This window comes from Musca autumnalis, unplaced genomic scaffold, assembly GCF_047663935.1.
Source record: "Musca autumnalis isolate F117 unplaced genomic scaffold, ASM4766393v1 scaffold_3, whole genome shotgun sequence".
In the NCBI taxonomy this organism is placed as follows: Eukaryota; Metazoa; Arthropoda; class Insecta; order Diptera; family Muscidae; genus Musca; species Musca autumnalis.
The window spans coordinates 54,110,957-54,136,063 of NW_027411866.1; the positions used below are offsets into that span (position 1 = coordinate 54,110,957).

At 34.2% G+C, this 25,107-nt stretch overlaps 2 protein-coding genes across 2 annotated transcripts; both read left to right on the plus strand.

Annotated features, from left to right (window-relative positions):
• The first annotated feature begins 5,251 nt into the window (after positions 1-5,251).
• LOC141398190 (uncharacterized) lies at positions 5,252-12,263 on the plus strand. Its single transcript, XM_073975423.1, has 5 exons — positions 5,252-5,323; positions 5,402-5,741; positions 7,323-7,453; positions 7,515-7,646; positions 12,249-12,263. The coding sequence occupies exons 1-5, from the start codon at positions 5,252-5,254 to the stop codon at positions 12,261-12,263; spliced, it is 690 nt and encodes a 229-aa protein (XP_073831524.1).
• Positions 12,264-12,842: 579 nt separating this feature from the next.
• LOC141398191 (uncharacterized) lies at positions 12,843-22,381 on the plus strand. Its single transcript, XM_073975424.1, has 4 exons — positions 12,843-12,875; positions 12,937-13,068; positions 17,788-17,857; positions 22,050-22,381. The coding sequence occupies exons 1-4, from the start codon at positions 12,843-12,845 to the stop codon at positions 22,379-22,381; spliced, it is 567 nt and encodes a 188-aa protein (XP_073831525.1).
• Positions 22,382-25,107: the final 2,726 nt, after the last annotated feature.

Consider the following 25,107-nt stretch of genomic DNA (forward strand, 5'->3'; position numbering starts at 1 on the left):
ACCCACGTAGTCCAAGAAAAAATAACGAAAACGCATAACTACATATAATTCAAGCTGTCAAATAAATGTTTTCGAAATTTAATGCAGGTTCCAAAATAACCCATATGTTTGGTAAATTCTTGAAAATCATGACATTTTATGAATGTTATTCTTAAAAAGGGTAGAGTACTAACAAGTATCAACAATATTAGGCATATAATATCCCTACTAGGAGGGTTACCATATGGACCAAGGGAGTACCAGGTCATATTACATTTAAACAGGGTCCTTATACCGGGAATATCTGAAAACTAAGGCGTTTTATGAGTTTTTTTAGTTCACCAGGATGGACTGTCATCAATTACAATAAATATTACCTACAGAATAATTAGATCAGGGGTGTTGCCAGATCTACTAAAAGGTGCCAGGTTATATAAACAGTAAACGAGGCCACATGGATCCATCACCAGGGCTTAAAATTTGTTTATTTAACTCAAATTGAATTAAGGGATAAGGGAAATAAACCAAAATATGACATAAAAGTACCAAAACCGCTTAGAAATGCATATATAAGATATTGTCAGTCCATACCGATTTTTAATAGACCTCCGATTTCCACTGTTTATAGTCAGTTCAGAGGAATTCTCTAAGTTTTTTTGCTTCCATGATAACACTGAAGCATTATTTACCCATCAACATAATTTTTCCCTTAAAAATGTACTACAGTAGTACTGCAGAGTACGCGAAATTTGTCCAATATGTCGAAGTATGCATTTCTGAAAATTGTCGAAACCTTTACCCCATACATTTCTAAGCAATATTGGTCTCCAACTGTGATATTTCCGATTTAGTGAAATGCCATTATCTCTTTATTAATTGTAAGTAAAAAAAAACTAACTTCGGTGCCTGTTTTGGGGCACAGGAGGCCTCGTTCACTGTTTATATAACCTGGTACCTTTTTAGTCGATCTGGCAACCCTTTTGATCTAATTATTTTGTAGGTAATTTTTATTGTAATTGATGGCAGTCCATCCTGGTGAACTAAAAAACGCCTTAGTTTTCAGATATTCCCGGTATAAGACCTATAGGACCCTGTTTAAATGTAATATGACCTGGTACTCCCTTGGTCCATATGGTAACCCTCCTAGTAGGGATATTATATGCCTAATATTGTTGATACTTGTTAGTAGTTTACCCTTTTTAAGAATAACATTCATAAAATGTCATGATTTTCAAGAATTTACCAAACATATGGGTTATTTTGGAACCTGCATCAAATTTCGAAAACATTTATTTGACAGCTTGAATTATATGTAGTTATGGGTTTTCATTATTTTTTCTTGGACTACGTGGGTCAATTTTTTATTTATACATCCTATCTTGTCCTTAATAAGTCTACCAACTATTTTTTGCAAAAAACCCGACATTTTTATCCCAATTATCAGTAATTTTTCACAGATTAATACAGAAAAATGTTAGTTTTCTTGGTTCGAAAACAATTACTTGACAAACTGTATATTAATAAATGAAGTAAAATTGTTAATTTATAGCTGTTCATATCGAATTTATGGACAAACATACAATAAAACATAGACTTTTACTTTTGGCGCGCTAAATCGGTACTTTTTTCCACTGTGGGTCGGCTACTTAAAGAAAACTTATAATTTTGGAGAAACTATATATTGTTGTAATCCAGGGACGTAGCCAGGATTTCATTTGGGGGGGGGGGGGCCACCTGACCAAAATTTTGAAAGTTCGTGTTAGCGAAAATTTCTTATTTAGCAAAGATGTAAACCTTATTTTAGACTTATTTTACTGATTAAATATTTTTCATTACTATTTTTTAATTCGAATGGCGTAAGACTTCTTGTCCAATTTTATCTTGTTTTTAGAACTTTTTTGACAATGTGTCACGGTTAATATATGTTCAAAACAATGAATATATTAATAATCCCATATATTTTTGGGCGTATCATTTATCAAATAATTCACAGCTATAGTGAATGTTATGAAATTCAGCGATATCACTTCGGTAAGACCAAAAGAAAACCTTAGAAATACCATAACATTTAATTTTCAAATCTATTAACATTATAATTTTGAAATATATGCAAAAATCCGATGTCTACTTATCACAAAGAATTTCTGAAGGCCGAGAACTAATGCTGAGCAATAGTTAGTCTATCCTTCAATCACATAATCGAGGTTATGTATATGACAAATTCTGTCGCCAAAACATGCATCTGTCAATAGACTAATTTTGACGTCCAATCGTCGGCCTTCACTTATAGCAATTCTGCTTTCCTATCCTGGATATTCTCATAAATTCATCAGGATTAAGGAAAACCCTGGAATCCAGTCTTAAATTCTTTTAAAATGAAATTATGTCGCCCAATCCAAGATCTATATCTGTATACATTCTTTTAGCAAAAATCCATAAACACAATTTTTCCCAATCTAAATTTGTTATACTCTCAGCCTTTAGCCAAAATGTGCTTCATCGAAATAATGGCTTTAGGGCCAAAGTGTGTTTGGAAGAAATCTGCTTTAGAAAAATTGGAGTCGACTTAGCTATGTCCGTTCGTCTGGGTAGCTGCCTGGAGGGCACGATAATTCTCAAACAGATCAACCGATTCTGTCCAAAATTTGGCCTTCATGATATTTTGATCAACTTCGAAGATGGACCATATCGATCTACTCTTTCGGCAAACTTCCGCAGAGTATTTCAAAAATGTTCCGCGAATGTAGTTTAAGACCTCCCTGGATAAGCTGTGTAAGCTTAAGACCTCAATGGTCATGGCTTCACTTCCTTAATGCTTATAAGTTAGTTATAAGTAAAAAATATGAAATAAATAAAAAGAACTCTCTGGAAACGCTTTGCTTTTTTGCAACAAGTGTTCTCGGGGCCCCTTTACTACAGTACAAGTTTTTCAGAGGCAAGTCTATACTTCCAGAGAAAATGGCTCGAAAGCTGTAAAGAACACCTAAGGCAAACATGTGTAGTGGGTAGTGCGCACGACAACTTTCGAAACGGATACTGCGTTGTTCCAAACTTTATTTATCGCATTCATTCAGCGGGCCTTATATATACAAAATTCGAAGATGGTGCTTTTCGGTATACTTCTTCTGGTATTTTCCCCGCAAATTTCAAGAATTTTAGCTAAAGTGGAATGGGCGAGTTTTCTTGAACGGAGCAACAGATTTGGTCCAAACTTTGGATTTAGTAATATTTTTTCCAAACTTAGTTTTTGCTCGAAAATGGGCCATACTGGGGCACCTCCCTCAGAAATCTTGAAAATAGTTGTTTAAGTGCAGTTTAAGGTCTATTTGAGGATCTTTAGAAATTTGTACTGAAGCTATACCTTGTGTTTAGAGCGGTATTATGTTTTTCGTGGGCAAGTCCATATTTCCTGACATAAGTGTCAAAAAGTGAAAATTATACTGTGGCGAACTGAAATGACTGGTGGGCGCAATATCTTTTAAAAGAATGACTCCCAAAATAAGATCTACTCCCAAAATGAACTATGTCGGTCCAGTCCATTTCTTCATACCTCCTCCGCAACACTTGTGATCAATGATAAAATCTATATTTTGTTGGCAAGTTCATACGTACAAAAATGGCTACAAATTTCTGAAAATCTCCTAATACATAGTTTTTGGGTTTAAGGATTTTGGCTGTGTAGCCACTATTCGATCTGTCTATAGATGAAAGTTTTAATTCACACATGCTCAGGGTATATTCCTGTCTGCAAAGTCGAGTGTTACTTGTTGAGATCTTGACGAAGTAGTTGTTAGATTTCGTTTGTCGTCACAAAGTCCTTTACCGAAGGAGGAAAATTTAACATTTCTAGAAAAGTGCATCCATTGAAAGTACTTCCCTAAATACAATTGCTGTGGGTTTCTATGACGTTTTCTTCTGGTTTTATTCAAAGAATAATCGACAGAAAAATCACTGAAGATGATTATAATTTTGAAATATTGGAAATAATATGTAATAAATCATCAATATATATAAAGTAGAAAAATGTTTGTACGTTTGTTTGTTTGAAGTTTATGGACTCAAAAACCGCTGAACTGATCTTCCTGAAATTTCCAGAGTATATCACTACATGGCCTGAAAGTAACATAGGCTATAAATATTTCTGAAATTCCGCGTTGATCCGGAGATATAGCATCAGAATCGGAGGTACCTCCAAATACTTTAGATTTTTTATGCAAACATCAATAGAATGGTAACATATAATGTCTCCAAATTATAGATGTGTGCAGAAATTTGGTCTAGAAATAAATTTTCCAAATTATATTGAAATCGGTTCAGATTTGGATATAGCTCCCATATATATTTTCCTCCGATTTCATGTATTTGATGCACCAAACACGCTTTATTGTATTATATATTTTATTTTATTCGGGGTAGCGAAGCGCACCGGGTTCAGCTAGTAAAATATAAACATTGACCTCAAGCTCTATAATCTTGATTTTATCAACATTCGAAAAGTCGAACAAAACATAAAAATTCGACAGAAAAATCCTTTTGTCCAATATACATTAACGAAACTGCGGTGGAGCAGAAATTATATCATAAAAAATGGTTGATATAGTTTTTTTATTGCAAATTTCAAACATAATAAAGAATTTGTAATTGTCATGAATTTCAAAATAGTTCATTATAAAAGCGTTTAGAGAAAATATACAAACACTTAAAACCACAAAGTTGAAGCTACGGTTTTATCTTTTATTGTTGAATTGCTCTTATAAAAAATTTCGAAAACAAAATATCGAAAAAATGTTTTTTTTTCTGGATGTTGAAGCCAAAGTCATGGACGTAATATGTTACAAACGTTCAATAAATACAAATAAATGTTTTGTTCAGAACACTTACCGTCAGCCTAAAATTCCGATTAAACGCATTTCTCATATCAAACTTAACAAGAAACTTAACAAGAACTATGCATAAAATTGCTCAAAAAGCCTAACTTATTCATTATTTTTATAGTTTCAAATATGTTGGACAATAAGTATACAAATGAAGTTAAATAATTCTCTGTAATACTTCCAACTACTTTACATATTTTTCTTAAACAATTTAAAACAGTTTAAAATTTTACTCAAAAATTAAAAAATGTGTAACATAAGCTAATATCCTATGGGAACTAAAATCATATCGGGGGGGCCCGGGCCCCCCCCCTGACTACGTCGGTGTTGTAATCCGAAGCAAAATTCCTACCATTCAGTCACTCACCTCACTCCTTTTTTTATATATATAGGAAAAAATGGAAATGGAGAACAGCAAGAAGCATATGTTAATCAAAATTTTGGACACTGCTCGCCAATGCATTGCAATGGTTGCAAATGAATGCTGCATGAGCAAACCCGATTTTTTAAAAGGTTTGTTAATTTTTTTTTTCATTATTATACCTCAGCCTGTAAGAATCCTTAGTTTAGAAATGGAGGACAAGTTTGAGATGCTAAAAGTTTCTATGGAGGCATCCGTTTTTGACCAGAAGGCGCTGAAAGCCGAGATTAATAATTTAAATAAAAAAATCTCTGATATGGAAGCGAAAATTTTGCAGATGAACGTTAAGCAAAAGCGAAAATTAAGCATTGAAGAGGATGCAGAAATGGCGAAGAGGATCAGGCCATTGGGATACCCCTGGAGTAATGAGCCAAATACGCCTCCAGAGCACTCACCCGTGTGCTCGCCGATCCTTTACCCCCGCCCTTACCCGGATGACTCACCACCTCGTTTTCAATGCAACGCACGTAAGTTTTACAACGTTCTTTACTACTATGTGGGGAGGGGTGGGTTTTATATGTTGATATGAAGTTTACGTGCAGGTGCAGTGCATATCTCATAGTCGGTCCACCCGACTGTAGCCTTTGCTCACTTGTTACAGTTTACTGTGGCTTCAATGGATTTTATTTCATTTTGTTGTAATACCCTACACCACTATGTGGGGAGGGTATTATAAGTTGGTTTTGGCCAAAAAGTTTGTAACGCATCGAAATAATGGTCGTAGACCCATACTTATATATATCAAAATGAATGTCTCGACGAGCTGAGTCGATCTGGCTATGTGTGTCCGTCCGTCCGTCAGTCCGTCCGTCTGTCCGTCTGTCCATCTAAACCTTGTAATCACGCTACAGGCCGCAATTTTGATCGGATCGTCACGAAATTTTGGATGTTGGTGGGGGTCCCGGAGAGGAAGAAGCCTATTGATTTTGGTGATGGTCGGATAATATTTAGGGGTCGGAAAGACCAAAAAACTTAGGTGGATAAAAAGACAACGTTTTTTCCAAAGCCAATATCTCAGCTTCTATATGGGGTATACCAAAAGCAAAACCTGACAATGAAAGCAGAAAATATCATCTTTCTAATGATGTAAAGTAGGTGCTCGTAGGTGATCAAACAACGAAGATATCGCAATAGTAGCAAATAAAACCCTAATTTTCATTTTTGCAATTTTAATTATATTGACAAATATCACAGCTTTGGTTAAAAATTTTTCAAAAGCAAAGCCTGACTATGAAAGCAGAAGATCCCGTCCTTACAATGATGCAAACTAGGTCGGCGTAGGTAAACAAATAACGGAGATATCGCAATAGTCGGTAATACATCCCATTTTTCTATTTTTTGGAAATCACGCTACAGTTCGCAATATTGATCGGATCGTCACGAAAGTTTAAGGGTTAATGGGGGTCTCACAGATGAAGAAGCATATTGATTTTGGTGATGGTCGGATAATATATAGGGGTCGGAATGGGGAAAAACTTATTTGGAGAAAAGGTCTACGTTTTATTTCAAGGCCAATATCACTGTTTCTTTAAGAGGTATATCAAAAGCAAAGCCTGGCAAGGAAAGTAGAAAATATCACCTTTACAACGATGTAAAGTAGGTTGTCGTAGCTGCTCAAACAACAGAGATATCGCAATAGTCGGTAATGCATCCCATTTTCCGATTTGTTTGTAATCACGCTACAGGTCGCAATTTTAATCGGATCGTCACGATTTTTTTGGGAGTTGATGCGGGTCCCACATAGAAAGAAGCCTATTGAAGGTGGTCAAACAAGGGAGATACCACAATAGTCGGTAATGCATCCAATTCTTCCATTTTTTTTCAATCAAGCTACAGGTCGTAATTTTGATCGGAGGGTCACAAAATTTTGGTTGCTTATGGGGGTCCCAGAGACAGAGAGGCATATTATTTTTGGTGTTAGTCGGTTTATATTCCCTAAAAGAAATGTTTACCAGTGAAAAGCTTATGCACAGGGGTAGTGGTGTAGGGTATCACATGGTCGGCCCCGTCCCGACTATAGCCTTTGCTCAATTGTTTTTTAATTGCAGATTTATTTAAGTATTTAAATGTCTCGAATGAATGTACTGACTCAAATGACCCTGCATCCTCAGCAGTAGCAGCACATGTTATCTCATCCGAGCCAGAAATGACCACCGAAGTCGTCTCTGAAAATGAACAGGTATGTGGCTTCAATGGATTTTATTTGATTTTGTTGTTTTTTAATTGCAGCTTCATTTTAGCATTTAAATGTCTCGAATGAATGTACTGGCTCAAATGACCCTGCATCCTCAGCAGTAGCAGCACCTACAACATCAGATGTTATCTCATCCGAGCCAGAAATGACCACCGAGGTCGTCTCTGAAAATGAACAGGTATGTGATCAAAACCGATTCGACTCGGTTTTGAAGATTCGAAATTGTTTATAATAGCAAATGCTGCTTATTTGAATCATGTTTTTGAAATCCATTTTCAACTTCATTAAAACATTGACGTAAATGTGATATATAGACATCGGATTTTTGCATGTTTTTTATTTCTCATCTGATTGGACTCAAATTTTGGATCTAGGCGTTTTAAGGGTCAATTTTTCGATATTTGGGGTCATATCAAAAACATGCAAAAAATATGCAAAAAAAATATGCAAAATATATGCAAAAAATATGCCAAAAAATATGCAAAAAATATGCAAAAAATATGCAAAATATGCAAAAAATATGCAGAATATGCAAAAAATATGCAAAATATGCAAACAGTTTTTGGCCGAAAATCGTCGTAAAAGTCGTAAAATTGTCAATTAATGTTAGAAAAATCGTCAAAAATCTTCAAAGTGTTCTAAATTAAGATAGTTGGCAGCTTAACGTCGATTTTTTAGCAGATTATTGTGTTATCGAGACCTCTTACGACAGTGTGGTGTAGGGTATAAAAGAATGGTATTGTAATACAATTTTTTTATTATTAAACTATGCAAAAATATAAAATTTGATAAAATATCAAACGTTCTATGTAAAATTCAATATTTTCTTTGTTATAGTTTGTAGCGTTGGGCTGGTTATTGTTCAAAGGGAACAAATCGATGTCGGATTTTTTAAGGCGGCAACCGCATTAAGTTTTTAGTTTGGTCAGATTTTAAGACTGTCAAAGTTTGAGCACAATTGGAATATGTTAACATGTGCCACTGGGGCCTCGACATTATGAAAATCTCAATTTTTTGACTATTTAGCGATTTCGGCGACCCATTTCTCTGGAAAGGTTAAAGCTTTTTGTCCATATTAAGCATTACATTAAAGGTCATTCTGTTCTTAACATTTCTTGCTGAACAACAAAATATAAGTATATATGTATAATAAATCTAATACTAAATAGGTATTACAGAATTCGAGATAATACAGCCTTTGTGTGAAAATGGAGACTATTAAAAAACATTATCGTCATTTTTGGAATGAAAACAAATGTCTTTAACATTTTACATCATGTGGTTTTGGAGCTATCTGGGTACTGCTGACTACTTGAAGAACGCTCTGCTATGTAGTTCGCAACTTCCAAGTTGTTTACCATCCTTTGCGCCTCTTGGAAATTCGGAGTGAATGTTTAATCTCTTGAACAACAAGAATTATGCCAGAGCAGTTGCTCTTTTGGAAGTTTGGATCTAATATTTCTGAAGAAATTTTAATCTTTGCTTTGTTAAGATTTTTGTCGCCTTTTGACTCTTTACGGCAGATTTATTTAAGTATTTAAATGTCTCGAATGAATGTACTGACTCAAATGACCCTGCATCCTCAGCCAGGGACGTACGCAGGATTTCATTTCGGGGGGGGGGCCCAACTTGACCAAAAATCATGAAAATTGAAAATGTTGTGTAGGGTTACGTAAAGCTTTTTTAAGGTTTTGCTGTTGATTTTATATGAAATATTGACACAAAGTATAAAAATTCAGTAGAGAAAGATCACAATATTTAGGATACAATTTTAACTTTTTACAGAGTATTAAATATAAGTTAAATATAAGATATTTAGAATTGAAATTGAAACCACGTTTGGTATAGTCGCCATATAAAAGTTGCGCCCGTTTTCAGTATTTTGGACCTATATGATTAAAAACAAGTAAAAAAGTATCAAACGGCTTTGCCGACAGAGATATACCCTCAGCCTGTGCAAATTGAAACACCTTTTCACAAAAAACTTATGTATTTAGGAGGTTTCAAAATGTTGGTCGTATGAACCGACAAACATTTTGATTAGGATTAAAGTTCAAAAATTTTGCGGAAAAGGTACTTAAAGGAATGGACCGACATAGACCATGGGGGTGCCATAGGGGGTTTTACACCCTTCGGGCTGTTTTCTCAAGAAGTATGGACTTGCCCCTGAAACAACTTTTACCATCGTAATTGAGGCAGCGAATGTAAGTTGCTTCAACAAAAAACAAAGTGATTCAATAGCAGGTCTTAAAGTGAACTTATCCAAAATTTTGTGTGGGAGGTACGGGATGGAGTGGACAAATATAGTCCATATTCGAACCTGATCTATATCTGGTAGATATTATGAGAATGTGTAAAGTATGGACCAAATCGGTCACTCCCATCAAGAGTTATCGTGCGCACAATTTTTCCGAATATTTTTGAACTTTTGTGGGGTAGGTACCTGAAGGAGTGGACCGATATGGCTTATCTACGAACTTAAAGTAAGTTTGGAAACAATATTACGAAGGTCAAATTCTGGCCGGAATCGGCATTTCAGTTCGAGAATTATCTTGCGCTTCCACCCATAAACATGGTGTCATAGGGTTTGTTTTTCAACTTTGAGGCCATTTTTTCAGGAAGTATGGACTTGCTCTTAAGGAAACTTATACCTTCGTATAGGGGACAGTGAATACAAGATGTTACAACAAAAACCAAGGCGATTCGAGAGCAGGTCCAAAACTGAACTTTTCCGAAATTTTGTGTGGGAGGTACTCGCAGGAGTTTACCGATTGAGTCGATATTGGAACCTCATCTAAGTCTGGTAGAAATTTCATAATGTGCAAAGTATGGACCAAATCGGTTAATCCCTTCAAGAGTTATCGTACGCACAACTTTTCCGAACATTTTCGAACTTTTGTGGGGGAGGTACCGGAAGGAGTGTACCGATATAATCCAATGAACTTGGATAATGAACTTGAACTAAGTTTGGACCAAATATTACGAAAGCCAAATTTTGGACCGAATCGGCGGATCCGTTCGAGAGTTATCTTGAGCTCCAACCACTACACACGTTTTTGTAACTTTCAGGCTATTTTCTCAGGAAGTATGGACTTGGCCCTAATGAAACTTACAGCGTTGTATAGAGGACAGCGAATACAACTTGCGTAAACAAAAATCAAAGCGATTCGAGACCAGGTCCTAAACTGAACTTTTCAGAAATTTTGTGTGGGAGGTACTCGAAGGAGTGGACCGATTGAGTCCATATTGGAAACTCGTCTAAGTTTGGTAGAAATTACTTGATGTGCAAAGTATGGACCAAATCGGTTATTCCCTACAAGAGTTATCGTGCGCACAAGTTTTGCGACAATTTTTGAACATTTGTGGGGGAGGTACCTGACGGAGTGGACCTATATGGCCCATCTTCGAACTTAAATTGAATCTGGACAAAATATTTCGATACCCAAAATTTGAACCGAATCGATTGATCCGTTCGAGAGTTATCGTGCGCACCAGCCTGCCAGACAGACAGACAGACGGACGGAAATTGCTAGATCTACTCAAAATTGTCTGAAACGGATATCGTACAAACATACTTCGGGTCTAAAACCATTATTTCAATGAGGCACATTTTTGGTCGTATCAAAGTGTAAATACCCTCTTTAGCCTAAAGGCTGAGGGTATAAATATAGGTCAACGTTATGGTATATCCCAGAATTTTAAAAGTACAGAAAATTGCCATTATTTGTGCTATCGCAAGATTTACAGTATTTCAAAGCTCTTAATCTAATTTTTAGAATATCAGCTGTAATACAGATTTTGGGATTCCTTTTTGTGAAAGAGCCTCCATGCAGAAAGTGGTAAAAAAATATATACACGTTTTAATACAATCCCTACTTAACTATATTCGCGAGTAGGACGAATTGAGTTATAGGGCATAGGGGTATAGTTTGACCCGAACATAACGCCACATTTTTTTAATTACATATCGAAATACCCACACGACTTCTATAAATTAATTACCTTTGAAAAGAAGAATAACACGAATCTGCGAGCACAGATTGGACTTCTATATCTAGCTATTGTGTCGATAACCTAAGAACAACTTGAACTTCTTGTACATTTGGAAAAAAATTTTATTTGAAGAACTGGACCGATATAATCAATTTTGGGTTCGATATATTTCTGGAAGAAATACTGCGATGTCAAAGTTCAGATCGAATCGATTACTACCATTTTAGCGAAATTGTTTTCTTTACGAGATCCAAAACTTTGACCAAATCGGTTGGACGGGCTGTCCGTCCAAACATATCGCTCATTTACTCAAAGGGTGGCATAACTCAAAAAACGGTTTTTTTTTGAGTTAGCAATTTCTATTTTTTCTACGACTTCTATTTTATCTTGTGTCAAATTTTCATGTTGATATCTCCAAAAATCAACGAGTTACAGCATGTTTTCTAGAAGTTTGGCATAAATCAACAAAAAGGTTTTTTGAGGTTATAAAGCACTAAAACAATTCGAATCATACTTGATCTTGCACAGAAATTTAGCACGAATATCTGGCAAGATCTGTACAAAAGATGATCCCAATAGTTATTTTATTTTTTGTGTATTAACCTTTTTAAGTTGGGAAGTCAAATATCATTCCGCAACTTAAAACGCGTTTTTCTCGAAACTTGATTTTTTGAAATATAAATGTGCAATTATAGGGAAAAAATGCAAGTGAGTATGCTACATATAGCAGATTTTAGCATTTTTTGACGAACACAAATTAATTTTTCTTCATAATTTTTTTCCCTAGTTAAGCAACACGTAAAAAAAATGTTGGTGAAGGCAGCGAAACAAATTTCTAATTGGCTTTCAATATATAGTCCACGAAGAACGCTTCATACATTTTGTCTAATAGACATTTTTCATGCACTTCCATTCCCACAATACTGAATTATTTTGGATTCAGGATGAGTGTAAAGCCTCGAGACCTCAATATAGCTTGAATAAGACATAACAAATATGAAGTATATTCATTACGGAATTCGTATTTAATAGTAGAATGATGTGGCATGAAGAAGTAATTCAGATTTCATTGGAAGTTTCTCCCAAAAGGAGAGAAACTTCCAACTGAACTGAAAAAAAATCTTACATAACTTGACTTGATGTACATTTTCTGTACAGAAACTTCATATATATAAGATAGAGATATAAGTTTTCATTTGAAATCTCCTAACATAAAAAATGTTTATGACAAAGAAAAAATTGTATAATTGGTTACAGTAGCTTAATAAATTTTGTTCGACCAAAGCATTTCGGGGGGGGCCCGGGCCCCCCGTGCCCCCCCCCCCTGCGTACGTCCCTGTCCTCAGCAGTAGCAGCACATGTTATCTCATCCGAGCCAGAAATGACCACCGAAGTCGTCTCTGAAAATGAACAGGTATGTGGCTTCAATGGATTTTATTTGATTTTGTTGTTTTTTAATTGCAGCTTCATTTTAGCATTTAAATGTCTCGAATGAATGTACTGGCTCAAATGACCCTGCATCCTCAGCAGTAGCAGCACCTACAACATCAGATGTTATCTCATCCGAGCCAGAAATGACCACCGAGGTCGTCTCTGAAAATGAACAGGTATGTGATCAAAACCGATTCGACTCGGTTTTGAAGATTCGAAATTGTTTATAATAGCAAATGCTGCTTATTTGAATCATGTTTTTGAAATCCGTTTTCAACTTCATTAAAACATTGACGTAAATGTGATATATAGACATCGGATTTTTGCATGTTTTTTATTTCTCATCTGATTGGACTCAAATTTTGGATCTAGGCGTTTTAAGGGTCAATTTTTCGATATTTGGGGTCATATCAAAAACATGCAAAAAAAATATGCAAAATATATGCAAAAAATATGCCAAAAAATATGCCAAAAAATATGCAAAATATGCAAAAAATATGCAAAAAATATGCAAAATATGCAAAAAATATGCAAAATATGCAAACAGTTTTTGGCCGAAAATCGTCGTAAAAGTCGTAAAATTGTCAATTAATGTTAGAAAAATCGTCAAAAATCTTCAAAGTGTTCTAAATTAAGATAGTTGGCAGCTTAACGTCGATTTTTTAGCAGATTATTGTGTTATCGAGACCTCTTACGACAGTGTGGTGTAGGGTATAAAAGAATGGTATTGTAATACAATTTTTTATTATTAAACTATGCAAAAATATAAAATTTGATAAAATATCAAACGTTCTATGTAAAATTCAATATTTTCTTTGTTATAGTTTGTAGCGTTGGGCTGGTTATTGTTCAAAGGGAACAAATCGATGTCGGATTTTTTAAGGCGGCAACCGCATTAAGTTTTTAGTTTGGTCAGATTTTAAGACTGTCAAAGTTTGAGCACAATTGGAATATGTTAACATGTGCCACTGGGGCCTCGACATTATGAAAATCTCAATTTTTTGACTATTTAGCGATTTCGGCGACCCATTTCTCTGGAAAGGTTAAAGCTTTTTGTCCATATTAAGCATTACATTAAAGGTCATTCTGTTCTTAACATTTCTTGCTGAACAACAAAATATAAGTATATATGTATAATAAATCTAATACTAAATAGGTATTACAGAATTCGAGATAATACAGCCAATGTCCCGAAAAACGTGACTAGGTACACCTTTGTGTGAAAATGGAGACTATTAAAAAACATTATCGTCATTTTTGGAATGAAAACAAATGTCTTTTACATTTTGTTCTAAATTAAATTTATTCGAGAGTCAGACATCATGTAGTTTTGGAGCTATCTGGGTACTGCTGACTACTTGAAGAACGCTCTGCTATGTAGTTCGCAACTTCCAAGTTGTTTACCATCCTTTGCGCCTCTTGGAAATTTGGAGTGAATGTTTAATCTCTTGAACAACAAGAATTATGCCAGAGCAGTTGCTCTTTTGGAAGTTTGGATCTAATATTTCTGAAGAAATTTTAATCTTTGCTTTGTTAAGATTTTTGTCGCCTTTTGACTCTTTACGGCGTTTTGCACAGTTGGATCAAACAATGCCAGGTCAGCAAGTTCAGGACTAAGATACCACAGCTTATTAATTATGTTGTTATTTCCTTTTTCGGAAATTTGTGTGTCAATGTGTTCATATTTCAATACATTTTCAATGAGGTCTTGTTTTGATGCTAAACGTATCGTAGAATCTGAAGAACCATCTGTCCCGAATACAATCAAGCGTGGCTTCAAGAAAATCGTAACTATACAGCTGTCATTGGTGTTGGACCCCTGTAAGGTGTATATGAACGTTACTAGTATCATTAGCTATCGGAGAGGATTCCTACAAATATAAGATCTCTATAAGATCTCGTGAAAAATAAACGCAACAACTTCGAGGAACGAGACTATTTGTGTACACTGGCATGGAAAACTATTACCAGATATTCTCAAAACAGGGAAGAAAAAACGGATTGCTGTTCTGGTATCACATGGGGGTAAAGAACAACTCCTAGGTGTTCCTGAAACTGACAGTAGCTCATGGGTGAAACAAGAACTAGCAGTGTACAAATGCCTAGAAAAATGGGGTCTCACCAGCTCGAGAAGATATTAGGTCGAGAGCTTCTGTACCACTGTACAAACTTATTAGAAAAATTGTTGAGAGGCATTTTTGACTGCAAGTTTGGAAGCACATCCGGACATCAACCAAACATATTCAAGCGACTTCTATAAGAATAGTCTGCGATTGCCAAATCCAAGTTCAAAGTAGGCGAGAGTGTTTTAAAACTACTGCCCAACCCACTTCCCAAGAACAAGAGGTCGTAGAAGCAACTTGCGTTTAAATCGTTCGAGACTGGACGCCCCCAGAATGTTTTTTCTATTTTATTTATTTGGTATCCCACACGACAACAAATGAGTGTTATAAGTGACAGTTTGGGTTATTGATTTTACAAAACGTATAATGAACAAGTTAATGTTTATATAGATATAATATAGGATATATTGGGTAAACATTATCAATAAGTTAAAAAGAAATAGGGACAATAGATTGAGTTTAATACAAAAAATAGTGAAAACGATATTCAGAAATATTTTTAGGTCTAAAACAAGACCTAAACCGCATTAAAGATTTACTTAATACGAAACGCATTCACAAACAAATATCAGATAAAGGAAATAACAAAATGATAAATCATATGTGGTACCTTAGTCCTGAATTTATTGGTCTGGCATTGTTTGATCTGATAGTGCAAAACACCGTAAAGATCCAAAAGACGACAAAAATCTTAACAAAGCAAAGATAGAAATTTCTCCAGAAATAATCGATCCAAACTTACAAAAATCAACTGCCGAAATTACTAGAAAAAGGTTTACCAGGCATAATTACAAGTAAGACTAAGGGCCTGTTTATGTATGTCGATAAACTACCAAATTTGAGTGTGTATTTCAAATTTGTTTTTTGTTTTGAAGCAAAAGCGAATGAAATAATATTTCAAAAACTAAAGTTTGGGTGTCTTTCATGCGCACACATTTTCGTTTCGAAATACATAAACTGGGGGTTAATTGTTGTTCAAAAGATTAAACTTTAACTCTGAATTTCTTGAAAAAGATAATGCAACTTGACCACAGAACATCAATTACCAGGAGGAGTATATAACTTGAAAATTGTGAGCGACATAGCAAGGAGTCGAGTTCATCACCAAGTTGTCATCTGTACTACATAATGTCAGTCCCTTAATGCCCGTAATTTCAAGACGTAGATTTCTTGATTTCTCCCGTGTAAGCAACATTTTATAATTTCAACGCATAGGTAACGTTACCGAGTCAAAAACGGCGGTGTTACTTACACCAAGGATTTTACTGGTTAATCGTTGCCAATGTGTTAAAAGTTGTAAAACACTTCTATGTGGCAATGATTTTGCGAATGAATGTATTAAAATCACCACATGATTTCAAAATTTACACGCCTGGGTAAATGGCATGTAGAAATTACCAAACGGTAAAGGTAAAGATAACTAATAGGTAGCTACCTACCCGTTTGCCCAGACGTTGAAATTACGGGCATAAGTAAATTAAAATATGTATGAACAAAATGTAAGCGTTTGTCATTGAAGCCATACAATGAATGTATTCCACTGCCGATATGTCTGATGAGCCTCTACAAAAGGTGAAACATGTCACATAATGGTGGTTGTCTGGGTTCGAATCTTCAGCTTTCCTTTTTCACTTGCAAACATCATGGGTCATTAAGCTCGAGTCCAACGAGAAATGAATAGAAAAAATAGACCTTCGCCCTAATAGGCAACATTTTCAAATAAAGTAAAATATATTCGATTTCATTCACAAAAATTTGATAATATAGGAAGAAAAAGTTGTTTTTTTTTAATAGACTCCATTTTTGCCCTAAGGCCTTTTTCGGGACATTGGGTTTATTATCTCGAATTCAGTAACACTTACGTACTTTGTTGTTCAGCAAGAAATATTAAGAACAGAATAGCTTTTAGTTAAATGCGTAATACGGGCAAGTAGCTTTAACCGTTCCACATACATATATGGGCCGTCGAAGTCGCCAAATAGCAAAAAAAAAATAGATTTTCATAACTTCGAGGCCCCAGTACCACGTTTTAACATATTCGAATTGTGCTCAAACGTTGGCAATCTTAAAATCTAACGATACTAAAAGGTTTAGGCGGCTCCCCGGCTAAAAAATCCGAGATCGATTTGGTCGTTTGAGTTAAAACCAGCCCAATGCTACAAATTAAATTAAGACGCTACAACAAAGAAAATATTGAATTTTACATAAAACGTTTGATATTTTATCATATTTTATATTTTTACATAGTTTAATAATAAAAAAATGGTATTACGATACCATATTTGTATACCCTACACCACACTGTCGCAAATGGTCTCAATAACATAATAATCTGCTGAAAAAATCGACGTTATACGGTCAACAGTCTTAGTTTGGAACACTGTTATGTATTTTTTGATGGTTTTTCCAACTTTAAATGACAATTTAACGACTTTTATAATGATTTTCGGCCAAAATCTGTTTGCATATCCTGCATATTTTTTGCATATTTTGCATATTTTTTGCATATTTTGCATATTTTTTGCATATTTTGTGCATATGCAAAATATGCAAATATGCAAAATAAATACGAAATATGACCCTGCCATTGAATTTAGATTTCTTTGAAACGAATTTTGGTCCAATCAGAATCTTCGTATCTTTAATATTAAAAAATATGCAAATATGCAAAATCCGATGTCTAGTGATATATACAATTTGATTTATGGCAAAACGTGTCGAATCGTTTTCCATCACATACCTGAATGTGAATGTTAACGAGATACTCAACAGCAACAACATCATAATGTGCGAGTTTCTGCCGATAACCCACCCGCTTGTAATGCAGAGAACACTGGTCATGGTGAGTAAGGATACAAATTATATGTTTTATGCAATCACAACAGACAGCCACAGTATTTCCACTCATCTGGCCAAATTGCTTAACGAAAGTATCCCTTGACAATGTTGAAGTTATTTCTGTTTTCAAATATACATATATGAATGTCTTCTATTTTTATTTATCAATGCCCAATTTGATTTTAAATAAATTTGTTTGTCAACCTTGTCAAAACTGCTTTGACACAATAGGAGGATCTCAAGAAAAAATTGTAATCAGATGTTTGCTCGGTCCTACCTTGTAATGATTGTACCATGGGGTAAATAAAATACTCCGAAAGTTTCAGGAAGATTGGTTTAGCGGTTTTTTGAGTTTGTAATCTTCAAACAAACAAACAAACATTTCCCTCTTTCAGATATCGATAATTTTAAGTAAATGTTACTACATCTGATTTTTTTAGTGGTATAGAACTTTGAATTGACATAAAACACAAGATTATCTTATTAATGTCCATCATTTTGGCTTTATTGGAAGGATAATTTATTGCCATTAATGTTTAAATATAATGAAATGGCAAACCAAACTGAACATAATGACATTAGAGTTGTCAGATTTGACCACAAAATGCCAGTTTCATCTCTATTCGAAAAACATACCTGTAATAAAAAAACACCCAACACATTTTGTGTTTATATATTTTTCTTTTTTATTTTATAAAGTAACAAGTTAATCAATTAAAATGTAAACGAAAATACAATTACATTTGTATTGTAAAATTAAAATCATTTATTTAAACTTGTATAGTAAATTAGAAATTAATTTAGGGGAAAATTATGTTCCATTGCGTACAAATTGTAACTGTCTTCCAAAGTATTAGTGCATTCGATGCTAGCATCGAATCGTTCCTTTGCGTATGTTAATGTACGAAACGTTGTTTTATATTTCGACTTTATTCTAATGTCATTTAAAAATTTCTCTAGCGTGAAATGAGTAGTTAAATATGGTAAATACAAGTTACCATTTTTCAACAATTCTTTCCACACAGTCAATGTGCAGTAGAAACTGGACCTATTGGGAAATTGTGTAGTTTCCAACATCAATATAAAATTATCAATTACTTTTTTCTTTTGATCTACAGTTCCTCCATCTTTTAATAGCTTGATTAATTGTTTCATCATTGAAACGAATTTAAATAAATTTTTAAAGTCTTTGTTGTTATTGTATGCATTCGAAATTTCTTCAATATCTTGTTGAACTTGGTCGTTAAATATTTCTTCGTATGCTTCAAATTTAAATTTGTTATATACATAAACTGATTTAAGCATATATATGATGTTGCTGTAGTTGGCCACATATTCATAAGAAAGCACAGAATTGTTAATCCTCACTCCTCCTTTCAAAAAAATGAATAACCAAAGTACTAATTAAATGTATTAAATCGTACATCCAGAAGTTTCCTTTGTACCGTAAGTTTCTACTGGTATAGTTTGGTACCATTGCTTGGTGTATCCCAGCAGCATCACATACTTGAGCGACTATTGACACACCAATTCTATCAGCATATCGGTATACACTGGTAACCATCTGATCGATATCCTTGGACGTTAACGTATTTGTGCGACTGTCCGTACCGATGAAAATCGTCCATTTATTCTTAAGGCCTGTTAAGATGATGAATTAGGATCAGTTAAATGCACTCCATCAAAGGAAAGTATGCACTGCTTCATATCTAAGGTATTTTTGAAAAAAATTGTGCTAATTTCTGTTCAGTGGAGGCTGCAATTCAGGAGTACGTGTTCCAAGCAGCTTCTTATCCATAGAATAAACTTCCCTTGACATTAGGGCGTTAGTCATAATAACAAGGTTTGTTTCAGGAGAGTAAGGACCTCTGGCGCGTCCTTCAGCCACTTCACAAAACAATTTCTGTTTCTGTTGCCAATTCATGGTGTTAGAAACAAAATTTACGTATAATAATATAATTTGCAGTACTATCTAAACGAATGCACACGATGTTTAATGCTGCAAAGTCAAACTAACAACGTTTTACAATTTCTCTTCTGTACTTATATAGTATGAGTTTATTTTTAAAATTTTTGTAATATATAGTTGTGAAAACAACTATGGCACTCAACTGAACAATAAGTGAGTAGACAGTTGATTCAATTTGACTACCATTCTTAAGTACTAAAGTATAGACGTTTGTTCAATTTCAATAATTTTAATAGAAATTTTACTAATGGTGCAACTTTTGTTATACCCTACACCACTATGTGTGTGTTAAAAAAAAATAATTTCTAATACTTTAAAATTCTTTACATTCATTTAGTTTTAAAAACGCAAGAATTGGTCTTAATTAAATACGTAAAAAGCTTTTTTGTAAGAGGTGCTGCTATTATTTCTTTCATAGCAGTACATAAATAACCTTTGCACATTCTGATTACACTATGCAACACTGAAAATGGAAACAACATGTAGTATGTGTTTTTTTGAAAGTATATATTTAGATTACAAGTAGGGTGTTGTCCTGTCAAATCCAGTTCGGTTTGGCCTCATCTAAACCGGGCTAAATCTGCACTTCTTTGCATTTACCAGGCCTTTATCTCACAAACGAATAGGAATTTGGCCTTGCTGTCTTTATGGTGGTCCTTTACTAGTAGAACTTATCTTTTGAAAAAACAACATAAGAAAAACTGTAGGGCATCAAAATCTATAAAATATAGAAAATTTTAGATAATTGCTGAAATTCTGGTCAGTATCGGCTAAACTATTGGAATTTGAACCAAGTAACCTTTTGCAGAAATTCCAAATAAAGTTTTCAGCAACTCTTTAGAACATTCTGAAACTCAAAATGCTTACTTCATGCTGTTTTAGCGGTATTTTGCATCATATCTTTTACAACACGTATTCCAAACACAGTTCACACCAACAGTTTATTCTCGCATTCCGGATTTCACTACATTATTGACATTTTTATTAAATCGTCGTTGAAAAATCTACTGAAAACAACGGGATAGAGGCATTTTACCACTATCAAATGTTTTGAGGAGTTGTGTATTACATTTCCGGGAATATTTTTTCAGAAGAAAATGTTAAGAAAAAGTTAACGGCTTTGGAGATACGGTGCGAAATGTTTTAAAATTATGGAATTTTTGCATATATTTTGAAATTTGAGGCAATAAATGTAGTTTTTCAAGTTCATTATTTCTCCAATTATTTTATTCTTGTCCTTATCTAAAAATTTGCTTCAGAGGTCAGAAGAAGATTCGCATTGGTTTCAGAGATGTAGCCCCGTATTTCTTTAAAAACTCAATATTTAACCATGTTTAGATGGGGCCATAAAATCCGAGCTGGATCTGACACAACAAAACCCTACTAGGGTTTCTTGTCGTTTGGGTCTGCACTTTCAAAAAATCTTCAGTTCGAATTGTTTGCACAAGATCACCTTAAAAATGTTGCACAGTGTTATTTATAAATACTTTGCTCTGCATTCTAAATAACAAAGTGCTTTGAACTACTTTGTATGCTAAAAGGAATTTTATACGAATGAATAAAAACAATTATAGCGGCAAATTTCCCGCCGCGATAACAATACATAACACAGAAACTGAATAATGTAAATTTAGCATTTTAATTTTTTCTTTCCTTTATTTCATTTGTATTTAACACGCAATACATTCCGAGGTTATTTTATATAGTTAGTCAACTAACAAATTGCAAAACCATTGTAACACATTGCATTGAATTGTTCATTTCAAGGTTTCGGAGTCGAGGTATTTTTGGATCGACTCCGACTCAATAATATAACCCTTAACTCCAATTTTCATGCCAATTTTAAATTGCACATAATAGCAAATGCAGTAGAACTTCCATAATTCCGTTATTCAAGGAACTAGTCAATTTTTACGAATTATCGAGGATTACGAATTATCAAAGTTCTACTGTAGTAACAAATTTAGTATCTAAGTCCCAATTTACATTAGGCGAGTTCACTTGCGGCAATTGTCAGTTTGATGGAGAGAGAGGTGAGGTATATGGTAACCCTTTGCCTCTCAACACCCTCTCTCACCCACAAACTGACAATTGCCGCAAGTAAACTCGCCTAATGTAAATTGGGACATATATTTGTTTTCATACACATAAGAAATTTCCAAAACCAATTTTTTATCAAAACAATTTTGTAAACGTGGTTCCAAAACCGTTTTGATATACCTTTCAGGCGGCAGCAGTGATGAATTCGAAGACGACTATTTCCGTGGGTTCACGAAAATTCAATCAATTTTTTTTAAAAATTTGAAACAACAAAAAGGGAAAAAAACAAAAGTAGGAAGCCGTAAAATGAAGGAAGCCATTGATATGGTCTTGAAAACTGGTGCCTCCTACCAAAGGGCAGCTAATATATATGGATTGTCGCGTTCTACTTTACATAGAAGGGTGAAAAGTTGGCAAGAATCTCATCCAGACAATGAGGACATATCGACAATACACGCCCCAAAATACACCGATCCGTTGCCCCAAAATATTAAGGAATCCTCCCCATCGCCTATTTAAAAAATATATTAATAATTTGAGGGTGAATCAGGAATCATGTTCGTCGACAGTTTGTGGAGGTTTTAGAAATTTTCAAATGTATGAAATTATTGGAAAGAGGCACATACTAACAGCAATTTCAATTGAATTTTATCCAGAAAGTTTGTGGTTTTTTGAATAAAGTACAAAACATTTCATAAATATACGGCTTCTATGTTTTGCAATCTTGCTTTGCTGCAAAATTCGTATGAAACAAACGAAACCAAGTCAAAAATTTCTAAAAACTCCACAAATTGTCGACAAATGTGATTCTTGATTCACCCTTAAATTACACTGTGCCACAAATTGGAACTCAAGGTCTGTGCGGTGGAAAATTCCTTTTGGAGATGAAAGCCCTTAGTGAGTATATTAAGAACCCAAAAGGAAATTTTCCCCATAGGTCAAGTTTCTGAGATATCGCGCGATGAATTTTTTGAATTTTCGCCTGTGATGCTTGAGAAAATAGCTTTATATCTCTGTTTGCCGTTATTGTAGCTTCATTTTGAGATTACATGTCTTCAGTCAAATCGAATGGCAAATCTTTTTGTAGAACATTTCATTCTTCTAACTCAATTCCTTTCATGTCCTTTTCGTCCTTTCTTTCTTGAACCGTAGTAAAAGTACCACAAGATGAGATTTTACAGCATCCAAATATTCCACAAAAATGTTGCTCAGAGAATTTTAGGTATGGTTCTCATTGACAACTAATCGATATTGTCACGGTTTCATTGTCTTTTTTGGCATTTACCCGGTTTTTGTTCAGAAAAAAACTATGTTTTGTTTTTCTGTTTATTCGTTATTTGCTATGTATTGGTAGGTAGACATACCCATTGGTTATCGCTTATATTGACATCTGGGATATATCTGAAATAGTTTCCATATATAGCTCCCGATATGCTGAACACGATAATGACAAATTTTCTTGGAGAATAGATCCGGTTATCTAATATTTTGAACCGGATATAGCGATATAAAACCCGGATTTTTTACCGATTTTAAGTAACCGATTAAGGTTATATGTATACCATTAGAAAGCTAATAAAATTGCCAATCAGGGAAAATAAATTTTTTGACAGCATCTTACCTGAGTTCGGTGCTAAAACAAAAAACTCGTATTCTTAAACTGTTTTTAAGGAAAAATATCACTGCGCGTAAATAAGAAGATCAAAGCTTGGTGGGTGAAATATTTTTTTTTGCCGATGAAAGTGGATAAAGTTAATATTATGAACCCGGAAGGACAGTTATGCCGTAGGTCAAACTTCCGAGTTATGACGTGATGCATACATTCTTGATGAACTTTAAGAGAACGAAAATAAACCCGTAACATAAATTCCATTTCGCTATAACTCAGGAGTTTGACCTACGGCATAACTGTCCTTCCGGGTTCATAATATTAACTTTATCCACTTTCATCGGCAAAAATAATATTTCACCCACCAAGCTTTGATCTTCTTATTTACGCGCAGTGATATTTTTCCTTAAAAACAGTTCAAGAATACGGGTTTTTTGTTTTAGCACCGAACTCAGGTAAGATGCTGTCAAAAAATTTATTTTCCCTGATTGGCAATTTTATTAGCTTTCTAATGGTATACATATAACCTTAATCGGTTACTTAAAATCGGTAAAAAATCCGGGTTTTATATCGCTATATCCGGTTCAAAATATTAGATAACCGGATCTATTCTCCAAGAAAATTTGTCATTAACGTGTTCAGCATATCGGGAGCTATATATGGAAACTATTTCAGATATATCCCAGATGTCAATATAAGCGATAACCAATGGGTATGTCTACCTACCAATACATAGCAAATAACTAATAAACAGAAAAACAAAACATAGTTTTTTTCTGAACAAAAACCGGGTAAATGCCAAAAAAGACAATGAAAACGTGACAATATCGATTAGTTGTCAATGAGAACCATACCTAAAATTCTCTGAGCAACATTTTTGTGGAATATTTGGATGCTGTAAAATCTCATCTTGTGGTACTTTTACTACGGTTCAAGAAAGAAAGGACGAAAAGGACATGAAAGGAATTGAGTTAGAAGAATGAAATGTTCTACAAAAAGATTTGCCATTCGATTTGACTGAAGACATGTAATCTCAAAATGAAGCTACAATAACGGCAAACAGAGATATAAAGCTATTTTCTCAAGTATCACATGCGAAAATTCAAAAAATTCATCGCGCGATATCTCAGAAACTTGACCTATGGGGAAAATTTCCTGTTGGGTTCTTAATATACTCACTAAGGGCTTTCATCTCCAAAAGGAATTTTCCACCGCACAGAAACCTTGTTGCACAGTGTTATTCATACATTTTTCATATAAAGACATAATTTAAAATGAATTAATTTTATTTATGCACTTCACTACAATTATTGAAATCTGTATGTATTTCATTTTATTAAAAATTTGAAATGCATTGTATTTTTTTTTACGGAAAATAAATTAATTATATTTCATTCAACATCTCATCCCAAATCTTATCTCAAATTATATTGGCAACAACAAAATTTCCCAAACAAAATCTTGTTCCACATCTCATCCCAAGTTACATTGACAACAACAAAATTTCCCAAAATACATCTTGTTCCACATCTCATCCCAAATCTCATCCCAAATTACATTGACAACAACAAAATTTCCCAAAATACATCTTGTTCCACATCTCATCGCAAATTACATTGACAACAACAAAATTTCC

Coding starts and splice junctions, on each gene's coding strand:
- LOC141398190 (XM_073975423.1), top strand. CDS start 5,252: ATGGAAATGGAGAACAGCAAGAAGCATATGTTAATCAAAATTTTGGAC. Junction 5,324..5,401: donor CTCGCCAATGCATTGCAATG/GTTGCAAATGAA, acceptor ATTATACCTCAG/CCTGTAAGAATCCTTAGTTT. Junction 5,742..7,322: donor TCGTTTTCAATGCAACGCAC/GTAAGTTTTACA, acceptor TTTTAATTGCAG/ATTTATTTAAGTATTTAAAT.
- LOC141398191 (XM_073975424.1), top strand. CDS start 12,843: ATGACCACCGAAGTCGTCTCTGAAAATGAACAG. Junction 12,876..12,936: donor TCGTCTCTGAAAATGAACAG/GTATGTGGCTTC, acceptor GCTTCATTTTAG/CATTTAAATGTCTCGAATGA. Junction 17,858..22,049: donor TGCAGAGAACACTGGTCATG/GTGAGTAAGGAT, acceptor TATACCTTTCAG/GCGGCAGCAGTGATGAATTC.